The sequence below is a fragment of the Geotrypetes seraphini genome, chromosome 8, assembly GCF_902459505.1.
Source record: "Geotrypetes seraphini chromosome 8, aGeoSer1.1, whole genome shotgun sequence".
Classification (NCBI taxonomy): Eukaryota; Metazoa; Chordata; class Amphibia; order Gymnophiona; family Dermophiidae; genus Geotrypetes; species Geotrypetes seraphini.
In genome coordinates, this window is record NC_047091.1 from 87,810,879 (window position 1) to 87,828,264 (window position 17,386).

Consider the following 17,386-nt stretch of genomic DNA (forward strand, 5'->3'; position numbering starts at 1 on the left):
AAAATTTCTGTGTACCTTTTCCCACAATCTTGTGCCCAAACTGAAAGATCTGCAGCCTCTGAGTGAGTTACACTATGATCATGCTTCTGCACTGGCAGGCAGCATTGTGTGGCTAACTGCACAGGAATAACCTTGTGAACCAAAGGTTTAGAAGCATTTAGAATTCCTGTACCTAATGCAAGACCAGCCACCTCAACAATTTCTTTGCCTGTATTCTCACTCATGCTGGCAGTAGTTTCTACAATGTCTTTCATTTGTTCCTTTTGTGGGATAGACACACACTTTGAAGCTTTGTCATTTAGACCCTGAATCTCACAAATTTCCATATTTTTCTGATCTCCAGTAGGAGGCGCTCTATCTGTGAAACTGATTCTGGCCCCTGTATCAATCAAAGTTAATTTATCCTGACCCTCTATGGTATTATTAACATTGGGGCAGTCGGAAGTGTCCAATATCAAGCTGAATTCTGAGTCTGACTTCTTTCCCTTATCCTGCGTCTCCAAAAGTGAGTCCACAGGTAAGTGAAAGGAGTCTGGCTGGGCTGTGAAGGCCTGAGTCACCTTGGCATTCGGACACAGAGAGTCAGGACATCCCTATGGACTAGCACTGTTTTTCCTAGCTGTCAAATCACTTTTTACCCTGTCCAATTCTATCTGCATTGTGTGACGATCCTGTTCCCATTTCATTTTCTCTTTCTCTAATTTTTCCTTTTGTTCTCTGAGTTCATGGAAGGGAATGTAAGTGGAGGAATTTCTGTAACTACCTCTGCCATGCCCTCTATTTCCTGTGTGTGGTATGTTCTTGTATTGGGGTGCTCCCTCAGCACGCCACCTTCTAGCTTCTGAGACTGAAATAATTTGAGCTGGCTGGGTCTTCCACACAGACCCAATCCTGAGCAGTAAAGTGTCAAAAGGCGTAGTTTTAGGGTCCTCCGAGAACAACAGAAGGTGTTTAGTAATCTCGGGAGATAATAATTCTAATAGGAATTCTTTATGTTCTCTCTGGCCATAATCTGAGGAAATGGGCCAATGTTCATGTTCTTTAAGTACCGCGTTGATTACCCACACTCTATATGCAAACTGCTCTGGTGTATCACTTGGCAGGGGTGAAAGAGTTCTAAGTACTTGCAAAGAGGTGCAGCGAAATAGTTTTTCGATGCCCATCTTTACAAATTGGTATGGATGAACAAGAGATCCAAATTTATAATAATGTGGACCCAGGGCTAGGTGCATAAGCTTATCAAAATCTGCATTGTTCCTTTTGTATTTCCCTAGACCCCAGTGAATCAGTATGTCAGTAGCCCATTTGCACCATTCATTTATGTTAAAAGGCATAGGGCCCACTTTCTCCACTATTCTTTCAATGTCACTATCTTTCATATGTCCCTGCAGCACTACAGTTACTGGAGCTGTGTCACTTATAGGGGTACTATTGGTATTGCTCTGGCCTGGTAATGAATTTTCCTCACTTTCGTTTGTCGGGTCTTCTTCCTGTTCTACATCTGTAGCTAGTTTACCTTTTCGCTGGCCTGCTACAAAAACAGTGTTTTGTTTTTCAATAAACTGACTACATGGATTATAGGGTGAATGATAGGGTGAATGTTGCACTGGTGCAGACGGCAGAATCTGTGAGGAGACAGCATTAACCTGTCCCGGTGAGGCACATTTTGACTTTAAATACTTTAATTCTGCCTTGGCCTCTTCTAATTGTTCATTTACAGTTAAAAAGGTATTTGTGGCCTGAACAATTTGGGTTCTTAGCATGGATATATTAATTTGTGCCTCATCTAAGTCTTTGGACAGCTGATGGCACTGAGTGTTCAAGTCAGTATTATCTTGTCTTAGGCTAATAAGTCCTCTACATAAGCCCTGAATGAAAAGGCATTTGCGTTTATCTGTTTTCTTTCTAAACTCCTGAGAATGAGAAACCATTTGTTTCTGAATATCGTGCCATGTGTTTTCTGGAAAATTACCCTCATATGGACCCCCTTTCTTGTCAAAATATTTGTGTACAATATCTGTGAGTTCTTGAAAATCAAAAGGGTTCATATTTGAGGCTGCAGAAGTCTGCCTTGGTTCGTGGGCCTTGCTCATATATTTCATGAGAGAGAATGGGCTTCTAAATGTCCCTGTCTGTGTGTAGCCTTTGAGATTGAAATGCTCCCACTTATGAAGGAGGGAGACTTTAGTTAATAGGTAGAAAAGCGAGGTAAAGCGTGTTAGGCAAGAGTCATTGGCATAAATAATACACTTATGCCCACACTTGCCCACACTGGTTACTACCTGAAATTTACAGGCAGAAGTTTAGCAGGATAAAATATAGAAGAGCAGAGGTGTCAGCTGCCAGTTCCAGTCCAGTGTGCACTGGGCCTTTCACCAGGGCAGAGACTGACAAGAAATAGAATTAAAAGCACAAGGTAAAAAAGTTAAAGTTAGTACAGATGTGGCATGTCTTAATTGAGTGACTGTTTTCACTTTGAACCCTGCTTTTCTTCAGAGCAGCTCAAATATTCTTACATGCAACACCCTAGCAAGCATATAATAGCAAATCATACAATGCAAACTGGCACAGGTAAACTACAAAGACTTTTGATAGTAAAATCTCACCAAATATAAAACCCAAAATATTACTGAAACTTTTCACAATTGTGTCATCCAGTCTAAAACAATTTAAGGGTTCCAAAAGGACTTTTGATTTCTATCTCACTCTGTCTATCAATCAAAAATTGAAATAAAATCTCACCAAGTATAAAACCCCACAATATTACTGGAACTTTTCAACAGTGTGTCATCCAGTCTAACGTACAATCAATCTAAGGGTTTTCCAAGGACTTTTGATTTCTATCTCACTCTGTAATCCTATTGCACAGTGCATAAAAAAAATTAAATTCTACTTACCCAAATGAAATCATCAGGAAGGACCGAGACAGAGCCCCCAAAATGTCAGTTTGAAAGTTGCCCCCACAATATTAGGTGGTAGGGGTTAAGTGAAAGGCGTACTGACAAACGCCAGGTCCCAGGTTCAGTTCCTTCACAGAAGTTTCATTAGGGATAGAATCAAATAAGAAGCGCAGCCAGGGGTGATTATATAAAGAATATATTATAGAAATAGTCTTACAGAAAAGTAATATTTATAAGCATTACAATTAAGCAGAGGGCATTACACTTAAGCAGAGAGCAAGCAGTCTCACTGCCTTACAGAGGTCAGAGACAGAGAGGGCCATAGAAAAAGAGAGAGAGAGAGAGCGAGCCATGTGTGTTGCAGAGAGCAGGCTTTTATACCTTGGAATCTTATTCTGAATAGAGAAAATATTGTATCTCCCAGTATCTTTCTGTTTAGAACTTGCAAACTGTTTGAGACAATGGTTAATTTAATAGACAAAGGAGGGTGAGAAACCTGATGGGATTAAGTCTCTGGCTTGATCTGTGCACCATTATCCTAAGCACCCTCTTAATCAGGCATTAACACCTTTTAGCTAGCCATGATTCAATCAGGGCAATCAGGGCTACTTAAAACAGTTTCCCTGCACACAGAGTCTATCTGCATTCCCATGCCAGAGTTAGATCGATATAATCTCCCAGAGGCCTCTAGGCTGACAAAGGGCCTGACTGACAGTGTTCTGAGGGAAGATAGACAGAACAGATAGACAGGAAGATAGACAGGAGCTGAGCATGGCAGGGTGAAGAGATTATTTAGATGTGATTGATTTATAAAGGTCTCTACTATCACTAGCTGATAACATTGACAGTTCTCTGGAGACAAGCAGGGGAGATTCAGGCACACTTGTTGGTGAAGTCCTCAGACTGATCTTGTGTGTCGGTGCTCTCCCTTAGCAAATAGTAAACTTTTGATCATATACAGGAATTCCCGCCTTCAGTGGCCCCACCCCTCTCCAGCTCAGTTTTTTTTTTTCTTAGCTGCTCTTGACAAGTTGCAGATCTCTCTCCTCTCTCTCACATTCATAAATTGGAAAAAAAACCTTACTCTTTTAAGATTGGTTTAAAAAGAATTATATTAATACTGTTATTTTTACGTAACTGGCTCCTCAGGAGTCCTTTGAAAACAAAATAGAAACTAACTGAAGAACAACTCTCATGCAATCATCCCTTTTGTCTACTTCACATCGAAGAATTGAAACAGAACGGGCTTTAGTATTCCTGGCCAATGGCAGCAAAAACAAGCTCTTTTCATCACGGCTCCCTCAGCCTCCTGGAATGACTTTGCCGCACCTCTTGGCCAAATCAATGGCTTCCTGCCCCAGGGCTCAGTTTTGGCACTGCTTGGGGAGGTGAAAAGCCGCTTCCCAACAGGCTCTGATTGAGGTATGATGGCAGAGCTCACTGGATGAACTTGTGACAGAGACTGCACAGAAGCCACAAACTGCACCACCATTTTTCACAACACTGACATCAGGAGTTTCCTGTGGCCTAGCTTAGTATCGGGCTGTCTACAAACACAGATTCGGCCTTGCAGTCCTTTCCATCTGTCAGCAAGTAGCCCTCAGCTTCAAATGGTAAGGTGCAGCATTCACAGGTAGGGTTGGCTTCTTCTCTAAGGCACAAAGAACCAATTGGGAAGGTTCCCATTTCCTTCTGCCATCTCCGAAGAAGCAGCTCGCCACCTCTGTCAACCCCCTCTCCCAAGGGCTCTGTTTTGGCACTGCTGGGGGGAGGTGAACCGATGTACTTCAACGTCCTGAAAGACAAGTTCATGATGGAAATTTCAGAATCTTGTGGGGGCATCAGCCAACCTAAATCACTGAATGCTACTGCCCTTCTAAACCAGACAGAATGGTGCCAACTCTGGAGGCAGAACCAAGGCCTTTCATTTCTTCACACCGCCTCCAAAGTTCTGGAAAGTTTCCTGTAGACCTAGCTTTGGCCTTGCAGTCCTTTTCCCTCAACTACCGTGTTTCCCCGAAAATAAGACCTAGTGTGCTTTTTGGGCTTAAAATGAATATAAGACATTGTCTTATTTTTGGGGTATGTACATGATCATCTCTCCCTTCCTCTCCTTCACCCCAATTCTTCCTCTTTCCTTTCTCACCCCCACATGTGCAGCATCTTTCCTCCCCTCCCTCCCATCCCTCATGCCCAGCTTCTCTTCCCTCCCATCCCTTGTGCAGCAGGACCCTTACTCAGCTTCTATCCTTCCCTCCCTCCCATCCCTCGTTCAGCAGGACCCTTGCTCAGCTTCCCTTTCCTCCCATCCATTGTGCAGCAGGACCCTTACCCAGCTTCTATCCTTCCCTCCCTCATACAGCTTCCCTCCCTCATGCAGCTTCCCTCCATTGCCCAGCTTCCCTTCCCTCCCTCCCTCCCATCCCTTGTGCAGCCCACCCCCCAGAGCACCACACTCACCCCTGCCGCCGAACCCCCATCCATTCCTCCCTTCCATCCGAACCCCGCCGACCGCGAGCGAGTCCTACATACTTCCCAAAGCAGCGTTGAGCCGGCAGCACTCTAAACTAGCTGCTTCAGCCTTGTCTGCCTTTGACCTTTATTTGCTTTGACTTCAGCTGCTGTTTGGAGCCTCCCAAACAGCAGCCATCCCTAGGTGACTCATGAATGCTGCCTAATGGTTGGGCCAGCCCTGCTTGTGAGAGAAGTTGAATGTGTGAGGTAGAGCTGACAGGATTTATGAAACAAGAGATGCCTGACCCTGGTCATGCTGAGAGATTTCAGGATTTTAAGTTTCTGCTAAACCTAGAGGAACCAATATTTAGACTGTGGGAGTCACCTGGGCTGACTCCTGCGGTCAGTGCTGAGCCCGGATATTCAATGCCAAACCATTTCTGGTGACAAGCATTGAATATCTGGTTTATTTTTGGCCACTATACACTTATATGACTATGTTGATTCAGCGCTGGCTGGTTAAGTTTATAGTGCCAAAAACAGACCGGTTATATAAGCGGCCCAATTTAGCCGCTGAACATAGCTGGCTAGCGCTTTAAATTTCAGGGATAGCTGACTAAGTTATGCAGCATAGCTGGCTAGCCTCTGAGTACTAATATTCAGTGGCCATCTCACGCTGAATATTAACGCTTAGCCTGCTTAGCGCTATTTAAGCAGACAGGAACCATTCCTGGCCAGTTAAATAGTGCTGATATTGGACGAAAAGATGCTCCCTACTTTTCTTAGTGCACATCCTAAGGTTACCAGATGTCCAGGAAAACCCGGACATGTCCTCTTTTTAGAGGACTGTCCAAGCGCCCAAAGAGATTTCCAAAAACCTGGCATTTTGGCCGGATTTTGGAAGGCCCCGAGCTCAGGGCCATGTCTGGATGCCTTCTACGCGTGCACAGATATCGACCTGATGACGTCACATGTATGCGTGTGACATCGTTGTGTCACTGTCCAGGCATGTACAGAGGACATCCTGACACAGAGCTGAGCTCAGAGAAGGAGACGCAGTTCGTGTGGAGGCGGAGCTGAGGGCAGGGTGGGATGGGGCCAGGTGTCCTCTTTTCTTAAAGAGGAAATCTGGTAACCCTAGCACATCCAGTTAAATAGGATCCTGTCCCAACCCTCTGCTCACCCTCTCTGATTAGTAATTATTGTTTTGTCTGTATCTGCAGATCTGGATGAGTGTGGCCAGTCTCCCAAGCCCTGTAATTTCATCTGTAAGAACACGGAGGGCAGCTATCAGTGCTCCTGCCCCCGAGGGTATGTGCTGCAGGAAGATGGGAAAATATGCAAAGGTAAGGAAAAACCTAAGTAATGCGAAGCACCCTTGGGAAACTTGAGGGCCAGCACCGAAAGCTCAATAGGGCTCAAGTGCCAGTGTTACCGTCCACATTCAAGATGGCCACAGATTGTATTTAAATGGGTGTTAATGAGGTCACTAACCTGTCGATATTCAGCACTATTTAACCAGCCAACCGGCCAGAAATGGCGCTTAAATGGCTAAATCCGGAGTGAGATAACCGGATCTCACCGTTGCATAGTCCCAGTTGGCAGCTAAATGTTAACCAGCTATATTGCGCAATAAACAGCAATTTTCAGGGCTGATCGGCCAAGTTTAGCAGCCAAATTGAGCCGTGCAAATAGTAGTCCTGCCTTTGGCTGCTATAAACTCAACCAGCCAGCACTGAATATTGACTTAGCCGGTTAAGTTTATGCCAGCCGAAAATAAACCGGATATTCAATGCCAGTCACCAGAAACGGCCTGGCATTGAATCTCCACGGTCATCACTGGCCACAGGAATTAGCCAGCCTGCCTCGCCATGATCTGAATATCAGCCGGTAAATGTGCCTTCCCAATGCACAAACAAAAGCACTGCAATGCACAGATGAAAATGATGGCTCTAATGTCGAAAATTGACCGCCAAGTCTTTTCAGTTTTCCACATTGAACCATAGGTTTTGTCTTCTTTTGCAAGTGGAAGGAAGCACCGGCAATTTTAAGTGCTGATAGTGAGAAACAAATGTGTACGAATAGGAGCAAAACTGAAAGTGATGCACATCGGCACCTGTTTACCTGCACTTGAAGATGAGCCTTTCAAACAGTGGCGTAGCAAGGGTAGGAGGCACCCGGGGCAGTGGCGCCCCTCCCTACGCCTTCATCTCTGCCCCCCCTCTCCTTTATCACCCCCACCACACTCGTGCCCTCCCTGCCCCCTCCCCAGTACCTCTTTAAATCTTCACCAGCATGAGTAGCTTCTCTGGCCTGCTGGCCGCACCGGTGTTGGCTTTCCCTCTGATGTCACTTCCTGATCCTGCGACCAGGAAGTGATTTCAGAGGAGAGCCAGGCCAGCACGAGCAGCAGATCGTAGAAATTGTGCTGGTGAAGATTTAGAGAGGTACAGGGGGAAGGGAGGGAGCAAGCATGGCATGGGGGGGGCGGAGAGGTGCCAGTACCCCCACCATGATGGCACCCGGGACGCCCCCTCCCTCCTTACTATGCCACTGCTTTAATAAACATTTTTTGAGTCTATTTGGAGCAAAATTATGCTCATTCTTGAAGTGACTTTACCATTGTCTTACAGTATGGTTATCTTCGGCACTTCTTTGTCTAAAAATCTGCTTAGAGCAGATAAAGATAAACTGTTACTAATTATGACCTGAATTGAAATACAGATGATAACGAGAAATTGGAAACATTGGGATTATTTCAATTTTTCATTCTGGTGGGAAACTGTGAGCTCCTTTTAATCAAGGTGCGCTAGCGGGATTAGCGCGTCGGACATTTAATCATGCTCTAACCCCCGCGGCAAGCCAAAAAACTAACGCCTCGTCAATGGAGGCGTTAGCAACTAGCGCGGCAGGCGATTCAACGTGCGGTATTCCACGCATTAAACCCCTACCGCGCCTTGATAAAAGGACCCCTGTATATCAGTATTATAGGTTTGAGAGAGAGATGTCAGAAAAATCTGGGGAGTTTTGAAAATTTTAAGAAACACGGGGTCCGCTAGATACATTTGTAAATTTTCTTTAAACATACGCACATAAAATGTACCCTTTTGGATTTGGTTTCAGTTCAAGATCCTTTTATACACATACAAGAGGTGGGTGGGAGGTGGGCTTATTGGGGGGGGGTTGGTCTTAAGTTATTTATGTATAGTTTCTTGGTGTTTTCTGAAAATATTGCTAATTTATGTAAATTTTCTTACACTTTGTATCAGATATATTTTGCTATATAAAATTAATAAACAATTTTTAAAATAAAAATAAATAAATAAAATACCATATCTGAATGCCAAAAAAAAACCCCAAATAAACTATGCCACTGCTTTCAAAAATTTTAAGTGCAAACAGATTTTGAAAGGCTCATATTTAAATGCGCAGAAGAGCAATGCTGATGTGTGCTTGCACTTTCAATTTTGTCTGGACATGCACGCAAGAGCCACCCATGCCATAAAATCTGTGTTCACATGTGCCAGACATAGAGGACTCCTTTTACGAAGCCGCGTTAGCGGTTTAACGCATGTAATAGCAAGCGCTAAGTTGCCGGCCGCACTAGCCACTACCGCCTCCTCTTGAGCAGGCGGTAGTTTTTCAGCTAGCGCGGGGCTTAGCGCGCGCTAAAAAGTTGCGTGTGATAGCGGCTTTGTAAAAGGAGCCCAGAGTTTCTTAGTGCAAAATTAACTGCGCATATTATTTGCATATCATTTCCTTTCTGCATCACTTAGCTATTTTTCTGTGCTTTTGTTGCGCTGTGGGGTTTGGGGTTGTGGGCTTTAGTGTCTGGCTTTGAGCATCAGCTCTGAAGTCTGGGGATAAGAGAAGAAACCAGCTTTTTTCTTATTAATTATTGAATTTCTATTCTTGACTCTCATTATTATTTGTGGACCAAAGGTGTTAATTTTCCATATGAAAGGTATTTCCATATGATCCGTATTTTCTGATTTCTGTTTCAAGTTAGTACTGCTTGATTGTATTTGATATAAATTTATAAAGAAAGAAAAAAAAAAAAAAGAGAAGAAACCAGCTTAAGGCAACCCTCCTTACAACATTGTGTACCTATAATCCATAACATCCACATTCTTTGACAACACGCCATAATCCTCTGCACATATCCATCTAAGACATGAAAGCTAACAGTAGAGACAATCATAAAGCATGACAATTATCTCAGCCCAGGGCAACCAAAGCTTCATAACACCCAAGAACCAGAATACCCACCATCACACGTTTACTCATTTATTGATTTTATATATTGCACTCCATATACCACAATGGGTTGATAAGACATCTATGGGGTTTACAGCATAAAACAAATTTTAAGAGAGAAGATGAAAGAGGTAAAACAGCTGGGGGGAGGGGGTAGAAAAGGATAGAGCAGGGCAGGGAAAGCTCAGTCATCAGGAGAGCAAGAGATCTCAGAGAGGAGATGGGTTTTGAGTAGCTTCTTGAATATATGAACAGATGTTTGATTTGCGATGTGCAGTGGGAGTCATACAGTAAGTATGTGCAGTGGGAGGACATACAGTAAGTATTTGGATACTGTTTTCGTGACATAGTGAGGTGCAAGTCAGAGGAAGACAGAGTAGGTCTAATAGGTTATTGTCGGAGGAGTGCAGGTGGCAGGAGGGAGCATAAGGGATAAGGAGTTGATGTACAGGGGAGCGGTTCATAGACATAATTGCAGAAGATAAAGGCGCGCGCCAACAACTGAGCGCAAGACGGAGGCGCGCGCCGAAGAAAATTACTGTTTTTAGGGGCTCCGACGGGGGGTTTTGTTGGGGTTTACTTAATACAGATCGTGGCGGCGTTGTGGGGGGTTTGGGGGGTTGTAACCCCCCACATTTTACTGGAAACTTAACTTTTGCCCTAAAATCAGGGAAAAAGTGAAGTTTTCAGTAAAATGTGGGGGTTACAACCCCCCAAACCCCCCACAACGCCCCCACAACGCAGCGCGATCTGTATTAAGTAAAGTGGGAGGTTCCCCCCCACGCCCCCCGTTGGAGCCCCTAAAAACAGTAATTTTCTTTGGCGCGCACCTCCACGCTGCACTCAATTGTCTGCGCGTGCCTTTGTCCCGGCGCGCTTTTGACCTGACACCCAGGGGAGCAGTAGGCAAGTGATCGTTATAGTTTGAATTTGATGCAAACAAATATTGGGAGCCATTGTTTGAAGTGGAGTAGCTATGTGACATGGTCAAAGCAACGGGAGTTATGTAGAAGTTTGACGGCAGTGGAATGGATATGTTGAAAGAGTTTAAAGGAATAGGGAAGGAGACCAGCATAAAGCGAATTATAATAGTCAAGATGGGATATGATAAGTTGTAGAATGAGAGTGCAGAGTAGAGAGGTACATTAGATAAGACTGTGAGCCCATCGAGACAGATAGGGAAAATGCTTGAAGTACCTATGTGTAAACCGCTTTGAGTGTGGTTGTAAAAACTACAAAAAAAAAAAGGCGGTATACAAGTCCCAATCCCTGGAAAAAATGGACAGACAAAACGGATGGGGTGCACGGCAAAGAATGCCAGATGTACAACTTTTTTATACCGTTTATAAAAAAAAACTAAACGGTTTACATCAGTTAAAACATACCTAAGATAAAACCAAACCATATAATAAAATCTACATAATAAAACAATTTCTTCTCTTCAGTTGTCAACTAATACGTCACAAGAGTACAATAGCAAATATGGTTAAACTGACTCTTTTCTTCAAAACTGACTAATAAATCACAAACAGCTGAGTTTTCAACTGCTTTTAAATTGAAACTGGTTTACATACAGTCGCAATTGGCCCACCAGTTTGAAAGTAATATGTCTTATGAGCGTTTCCCTGCCCTAGATTTGGATGAGTGTAACACTAAACAACACAACTGCCAATTCCTGTGTGTGAATACCATCGGCAGCTTTAACTGCAAGTGTCCTCCAGGATTTACCCAGCACCACTCCTCCTGCATCGGTAAGTACGGAGAGGCCAGGCAGGCTCTCATTTCCTGTCACTATGATTACCATCATATTTAATATCCGTCCTGCTTCCCAAGAGTATACAAGCAGATTACAGATTAAAACTGGCCAAAATACAATTATAAGACAGATTTTTTAAAACAATCCTTATAATAATATCCTAATTTCAGTCTCTTTAGCAGAACTTTGAACTGGCAAATCTTACCAAGCATGAATGTAATCTGAGCACCTGAAAGCATTCAAAGCAGGGCTTGTGAATTTCCATGCTGAACAACACCAGCGATGATACCACAGGTTGATTATAGTGTCAAGTCGAGAAAGATGTGTACTTTCCTCAGACCGCAGGCTAGTGTGTAGTATTGTGAAAGGAAACCTATCTTTTCCTCAGACTGCAGCCAGTGTGTGGTATGAAAGGAGATCAGCCTTGTCCTCAGGCTTTAGCCAATATTTAGTGTGAAAGGAAACCTTTCCTGTTCTCAGGCTGCAAGCCAGTGTGTAGTGGTGTGAAAAGAGACCTGCCCTTTACCCAGACTGAAATCAGTGTCTAAAGAAGTCTTCCATAAACTCATCTGGGATATTTTGCAGATAACAATGAATGCACAGCTCAGCCTAACTTGTGTGGTGCCAAGGGAGTGTGTCAGAATAGCCCAGGCAGCTTCAACTGTGAATGTCAGAAAGGATTCTCACTGGACAGCACTGGCAACGACTGTGAAGGTAAATCTCATCTGCCTCTTTAACAGAGCACAACCAGTGTCATGGCTGTTTCCTTCCCATCTCACTATTCTGCACACTGGTCTTCCTAGAGCAAAAAGCCTCCTGTGGGAGGAGTCCATTTCCCAAACCACAGAGCAGACAGAACAGTGTATTACACATGTCCATCCTGAGCCCAAATATAGCTCCAGCTTTTCTTGCTATGTCACTCCTCTGGACGCCCATTATCCTTCCCCATAGGTAGTGGAACACTTTTTTGTTTTGGGGGGAGGGGTCTAAAATCTCTGTCCAGCAGGATCCTGAAGCACGATCTCTCTCTCCAGCAACTGACTCCCCCACCTACCTTCCCCGGTCGCTGTAATCTTAAGTCTTCGGGCAACCGCCATGCAGCAGTATCGAGCAGGCCTGCCCCAGAAGTCTTCATTCTGCAGAGACGTTCATTGATGCTGTACGGAGGCTGCCCAAAGACTTAAAATTACAGCGACCAGGAGGAGGTGGGTGGGGGATTCCTTTGACTGACCATTAATGACAGTCAGAAACGTATTGAGATGAGAGAGGCCTGTTCTAGAATTAATGGCACACAGATGTATTATGGTGAGAGGCCTATCCCAGGATTAGTGACCCTGAGAGCTATAATAATAATAATAACAGTTTATATACCGCAGTACCGTGATGTTCTATGCAGTTTACAAAAGAATAAAAGAAGGTACAAATTGATTGAACTTAAAAGAGGTAGTGTGGGGAGAGACCTGTACCAGTGGCCCTAATGCTCAGAGATATTGTATGGGGTGAGACCTTTCCCAGTGAGCGATACTCAGAGATGTTGTGTAAGGAATGCTTTGTTCCACCATTAGTGATGCTGAGAGACAAATTCTGTCACAGGAACAAACCAGAGGATCTCAGATGAAACCATTTTTATTAGTCTAATTCAGCAGACTAATAAAATTGGTTTTGAACCTTTTGATTGGTGATGATCTGGTTTCTTCTGGGATCCTCTGGTTTGCTCCTCTACTAGTGTGGCTCCTTTTATGACAGGGCTTTTAAAATTAGGCATCCAGAGAGCATGTAGTAGGAGCCTGTTCTATAAAGGAATATAAGTGCGTACTTTCCTTTATGGAATACTACATGACTGGTTATTAAAGTGCCATAGAGCTAGTGTAAGTGCAAGTGCCCGAGTTATGCATGTAAATGAGAGCACACCCCGGCTCCACCCCTTTGCAGGGGCATCACGAGGGGGCAGGGAGGGCAGACCACCCCAGGTGCTGTCTTGGTGGGGGCAATGGCACCTATCTGTCCACCCGTCTCTTCAAATCTTCACTGGCAGAGAGCAGCATCTCCTATCTACTGCCTGTCATGGCCTCCGCTGTCCTTTTGATATCACTTCCTAGTCACAGGAAGTGATGTCAGAGGGAGAGCTAAGGCCAGTGTGAGCAGCAGATAGGAGATGTTCACTGCCAGTGAAGATTTCTTGAAGAGGTATGCAGGGAGGTGCTTGGTGGGAACGGCAGAGTACGGAGGGTGCATGGCAAGGATGAGTACAGGAGCACATGGCACGGCAATATTGGGATCCAACACCCCGGGCGCTTCCTTCTCTCACTATGCGGCTGCCCCTGTGTATACTCTTGCATATATATATATATATATATATATATATATACATACGAGGAGTTGCTGAAAAGTTTTCAGCCCAATCAAGAAGAGAATGATGTGGAGACTTGAAACTTACAAGTTATTCCACACTTTTCTTGACATGAAATGAAAGGAAAAGTGTCAAGAAAAATGTGGAATAACTTGTAAGTTTCATGGTTCCACATCATTCTCTTCGTGGTTGGGCTGAGAACTTTTCAGCGGCCCCTTAAACTATGGGGCCCTTTTACGAAGCGGTGGTAAGTACTAACCCGTACTTACTGCAGGTTAAAATTCACTACCTCGGGGCACACCTAATGTTTAGTGTAGTGGCCTGAGAATCTGGGGAACTGGGTTTGATTTCCACTGCAGCTCCTTGTGATCCTGATCAAGTCACTTAAGGGCAAATTCTGTAAAAAGCACCCAAAAGTTAGGCGCCGCATTAGGCACCGTTCAGCGCGATTCACGCACAATTGGGTGCTGTTTAGCGAATCGCGCTGAGCAGCACCTATTTTGGAGGCGCCCAATAAATAGGCCAGCTCTAGGCACAACTAAAACTTAGGCGCCCCATGCGAGCGCTTAGGCGCGCTTAAGAGCAGCGATTCTATAACAAGGCGCCTAACGTGAAGCCACGCCCACGCCTAACACGCATAGCCCCTATGTTTTTGAAGGCCGCCTAAATTTTTAGAGGCACCTTGTTACAGAATCGCTCTTTTTCGATAGGCGTCTACGTTTCGATTAGCGCTGATTAAAAACTTTAATTGTGCTTGTTATTCAATTTAGATAGGGGAGGATCTAGTTGGGCACCTCCAAAATAGGTGCCTAACATTAAGGGCCGGTTACAGAATTTGGGCCTTAATCCTCCATTGCGCCAGGTACCAAATAAGTACCTGTATAGAGATAGAACACAGGCATTTGTTCCATTTACCAGCTTGAAATGATAAAGTGAGTTTATCTCCAATGCATTTTCTTACCAAACCTTTAGAAAATCAATGAAAACTTATCTTTTTTTTTTTTTTTTGGTTCAAAATATTTTTATTGATTTCATAGATATAAAATAGAAAGAAGACAACAAAAGGCTTCCAAGAAGCCTAACAAGAAAAACCGAGTGACAGCTCCTTTCAGTACATCATATCACAATAAGATATATGATCGATATTAAAAAATAGAATCGACAAATAATAATGATAAAACTAATACTAATACAGTCTTCTGGTCATAGCACATTGCAAGATAGATAAATAGGATGGCAGGACCATGAATTAAGTATAGTATCATAATCATAATGTAGTCGAGTATGTAAAGCCATATAGAATACAAAAGCTTAGTAGAATCTGGTATTATAAATGGAGAGAGGGTCACATTGATTCCTGAGATTCTATTCCCATGTTGACGAATTTGAGAATTTTTTTTTATTGTAATATTTCCATGCTGATATATTTCTAAATGCTTTTTTTGTAATATCGCTATTTGTATGCAGTCTCTTCCTTTGTAAACCGCTTTGAGCTGTTTGTGGTACTGCGGTATATAAAAATAAAGTTGTTATGATTATTATTATTATTATTAAATCGCTTTAACCACAGAAAGGCAGTATATCAAATCCAATCCACTTTCCCCTTAGTATTTGAATCTGTATATTCTTCCCACATACTAAAACATACTTTTAATTTGTTTTTGTGCTGGGGCGCAGAGTAAGCATGCCCAATTAGCAGGTGGTTAGTGTGGGAGCCCCTACCGCCTAGACCAGGGGTGTCCAACCTGCGGCCCCGTGAAGTATTTTGTACGGCCCCGGTCAAGAGCGATGCAGTGTTTTCCTCTGCTGCCCCCGGGTGTTTACCGTCTTGCCGGCTCCCTCTTCTGTCGTGCTGCAGCGTTTGCACATTTATGTGGCCCCTGAAACATTTTTTTTTTCGGCCAATGCGGCCCAGGGAAGCCAAAAGGTTGGACACCCCTGGCCTAGACAATAGGTGTCAGCAGGGGCTCCCATGCTAACTGGGAAATTAACACATGTCCATTAATTGTGGAAATAGAAAACGCGGCCATTTTACAGCCACACTAAAAGTGACTTCAACATACAGGAAACCTACACACTAGCTGCCAGCACAGTCCACTTTTTAGCTCAGTTTAGTAAAAGGGCCCCTTTGTAAGTTAAGCAGGAATTTGCAGAATAGCACTTATTTATTTAAAAAATTTCTCAACTGCCTATATCTAGGCAGCATTACAGTAATAACATGCATAGAATATGACAAACAGGACTTTTACAAACATGTTGGGTTACAGGTGGCTTGCTGGTATATACACATAGGTGCTCATATTCTAAAGCAGGGGTGTTCAACTTGCGGCCCAAGGGCCACATGCGGCCCCGTGAAGTATTTTGTGCGGCCCCGGTCGAGGGCAATGCAGTGTTTTCCTCTGCTGCCCCCGGGTGTTTACCGTCTTGCCAGCTCCCTCCTCTGTCTTGCTGCAGCGTTTGCGCATTTGTGCGGCCCCAGAAACATTTTTTTCGGATAATGCGGCCCAGGGAAGCTAAAAGGTTGGACACCCCTGTTCTAAAGCATGAAAGTTAGTGCCTAGGATATAGAATTGCCCTCTTGTTATAAGGCTGAATTGCCTTGTTTTGAGGAAATAGAATTGCCCTCTTGAGGCTGTTTCTTAACAGTATTTTCTGGGGCGGGGGGGGTTATTTCCAGATGTGGATGAGTGTGACGGGAACCATCGCTGCCAGCATGGCTGCCAGAATGTCCTGGGAGGGTACCGCTGTGGCTGCCCTCAGGGTTACGTGCAGCACTACCAGTGGAACCAGTGCATTGGTGAGTAAAATGATAGTTTCTGTTGCCCTTTGTACCTATCTAGGATGACACTGTCTATAAAACCTCTTCCAAGTTCAGAAGATCACATATTAGAAACATGGATGTGTAAGCAAACATCCGCAGGAGAATAGCTGCTTTTTCTACTTCCTGGACTTTCTCCCTTCCCTGCTGCTCACTGATTAAAAGAAATCAAACATCATGCTTTACATTCACATTTAGTTTAAAAAGAAAGATGGGAGGGTTACATATTTTCCGATGTAGAAACCCGGACACATGGCCCCGCCCTGTTCTGCGTCCAGCCCCGCCCCATAAAGCCGCGTCTTACATCTCTGATCTCCGGGCCGTGTCTGGAGGGCGACGCCGTGCAAGCAGGAGGACTCTGCTCTCTCTTAGAGCCCCTGCCTCTCCAGCCACCGGGGATCGCCGACGCAGCCCGACTTTTGAGTCGGATTTTTCTTCTTCAGCCCTTGAGGGCCACCGAAAGCCTCTCCCCCCAGCGACTTCCTAGGCAGAGGAAGGAGGAAGTTTCTGCCATCTTGTCCCTCCTTCCTCCGCCCGACACCGTGCAAGCAGGAGGACTCTGCTCTCTCTTAGAGCCCCTGCCTCTCCAGCCACCGGGGATCGCCGACGCAGCCCGACTTTTGAGTCGGATTTTTCTTCTTCAGCCCTTGAGGGCCACCGAAAGCCTCTCCCCCCAGCGACTTCCTAGGCAGAGGAAGGAGGAAGTTTCTGCCATCTTGTCCCTCCTTCCTCCGCCCGACGCCGTGCAAGCAGGAGGACTCTGCTCTCTATTAGAGCCCCTGCCTCTACAACCACCTCTCCAGCGAACTCTGAACACAACCCATACATCCACTTTCACAACCAACTCAAAT

The 17,386-nt window shown here is 44.5% G+C and overlaps 1 protein-coding gene across 3 annotated transcripts in view; it reads left to right on the top strand.

Annotated features, from left to right (window-relative positions):
- Positions 1 to 17,386, top strand: part of FBN3 (fibrillin 3) — a 518,221-nt gene that overhangs the window by 471,559 nt on the left and 29,276 nt on the right. For all 3 annotated transcript variants that reach the window (XM_033955282.1, XM_033955284.1, XM_033955283.1), the window contains 4 exons: positions 6,578 to 6,700; positions 11,246 to 11,362; positions 11,953 to 12,081; positions 16,395 to 16,514. In XM_033955282.1, coding sequence (XP_033811173.1) covers positions 6,578 to 6,700; positions 11,246 to 11,362; positions 11,953 to 12,081; positions 16,395 to 16,514 — 489 coding nt within the window. The remainder of the gene's footprint in view (positions 1 to 6,577; positions 6,701 to 11,245; positions 11,363 to 11,952; positions 12,082 to 16,394; positions 16,515 to 17,386) is intronic.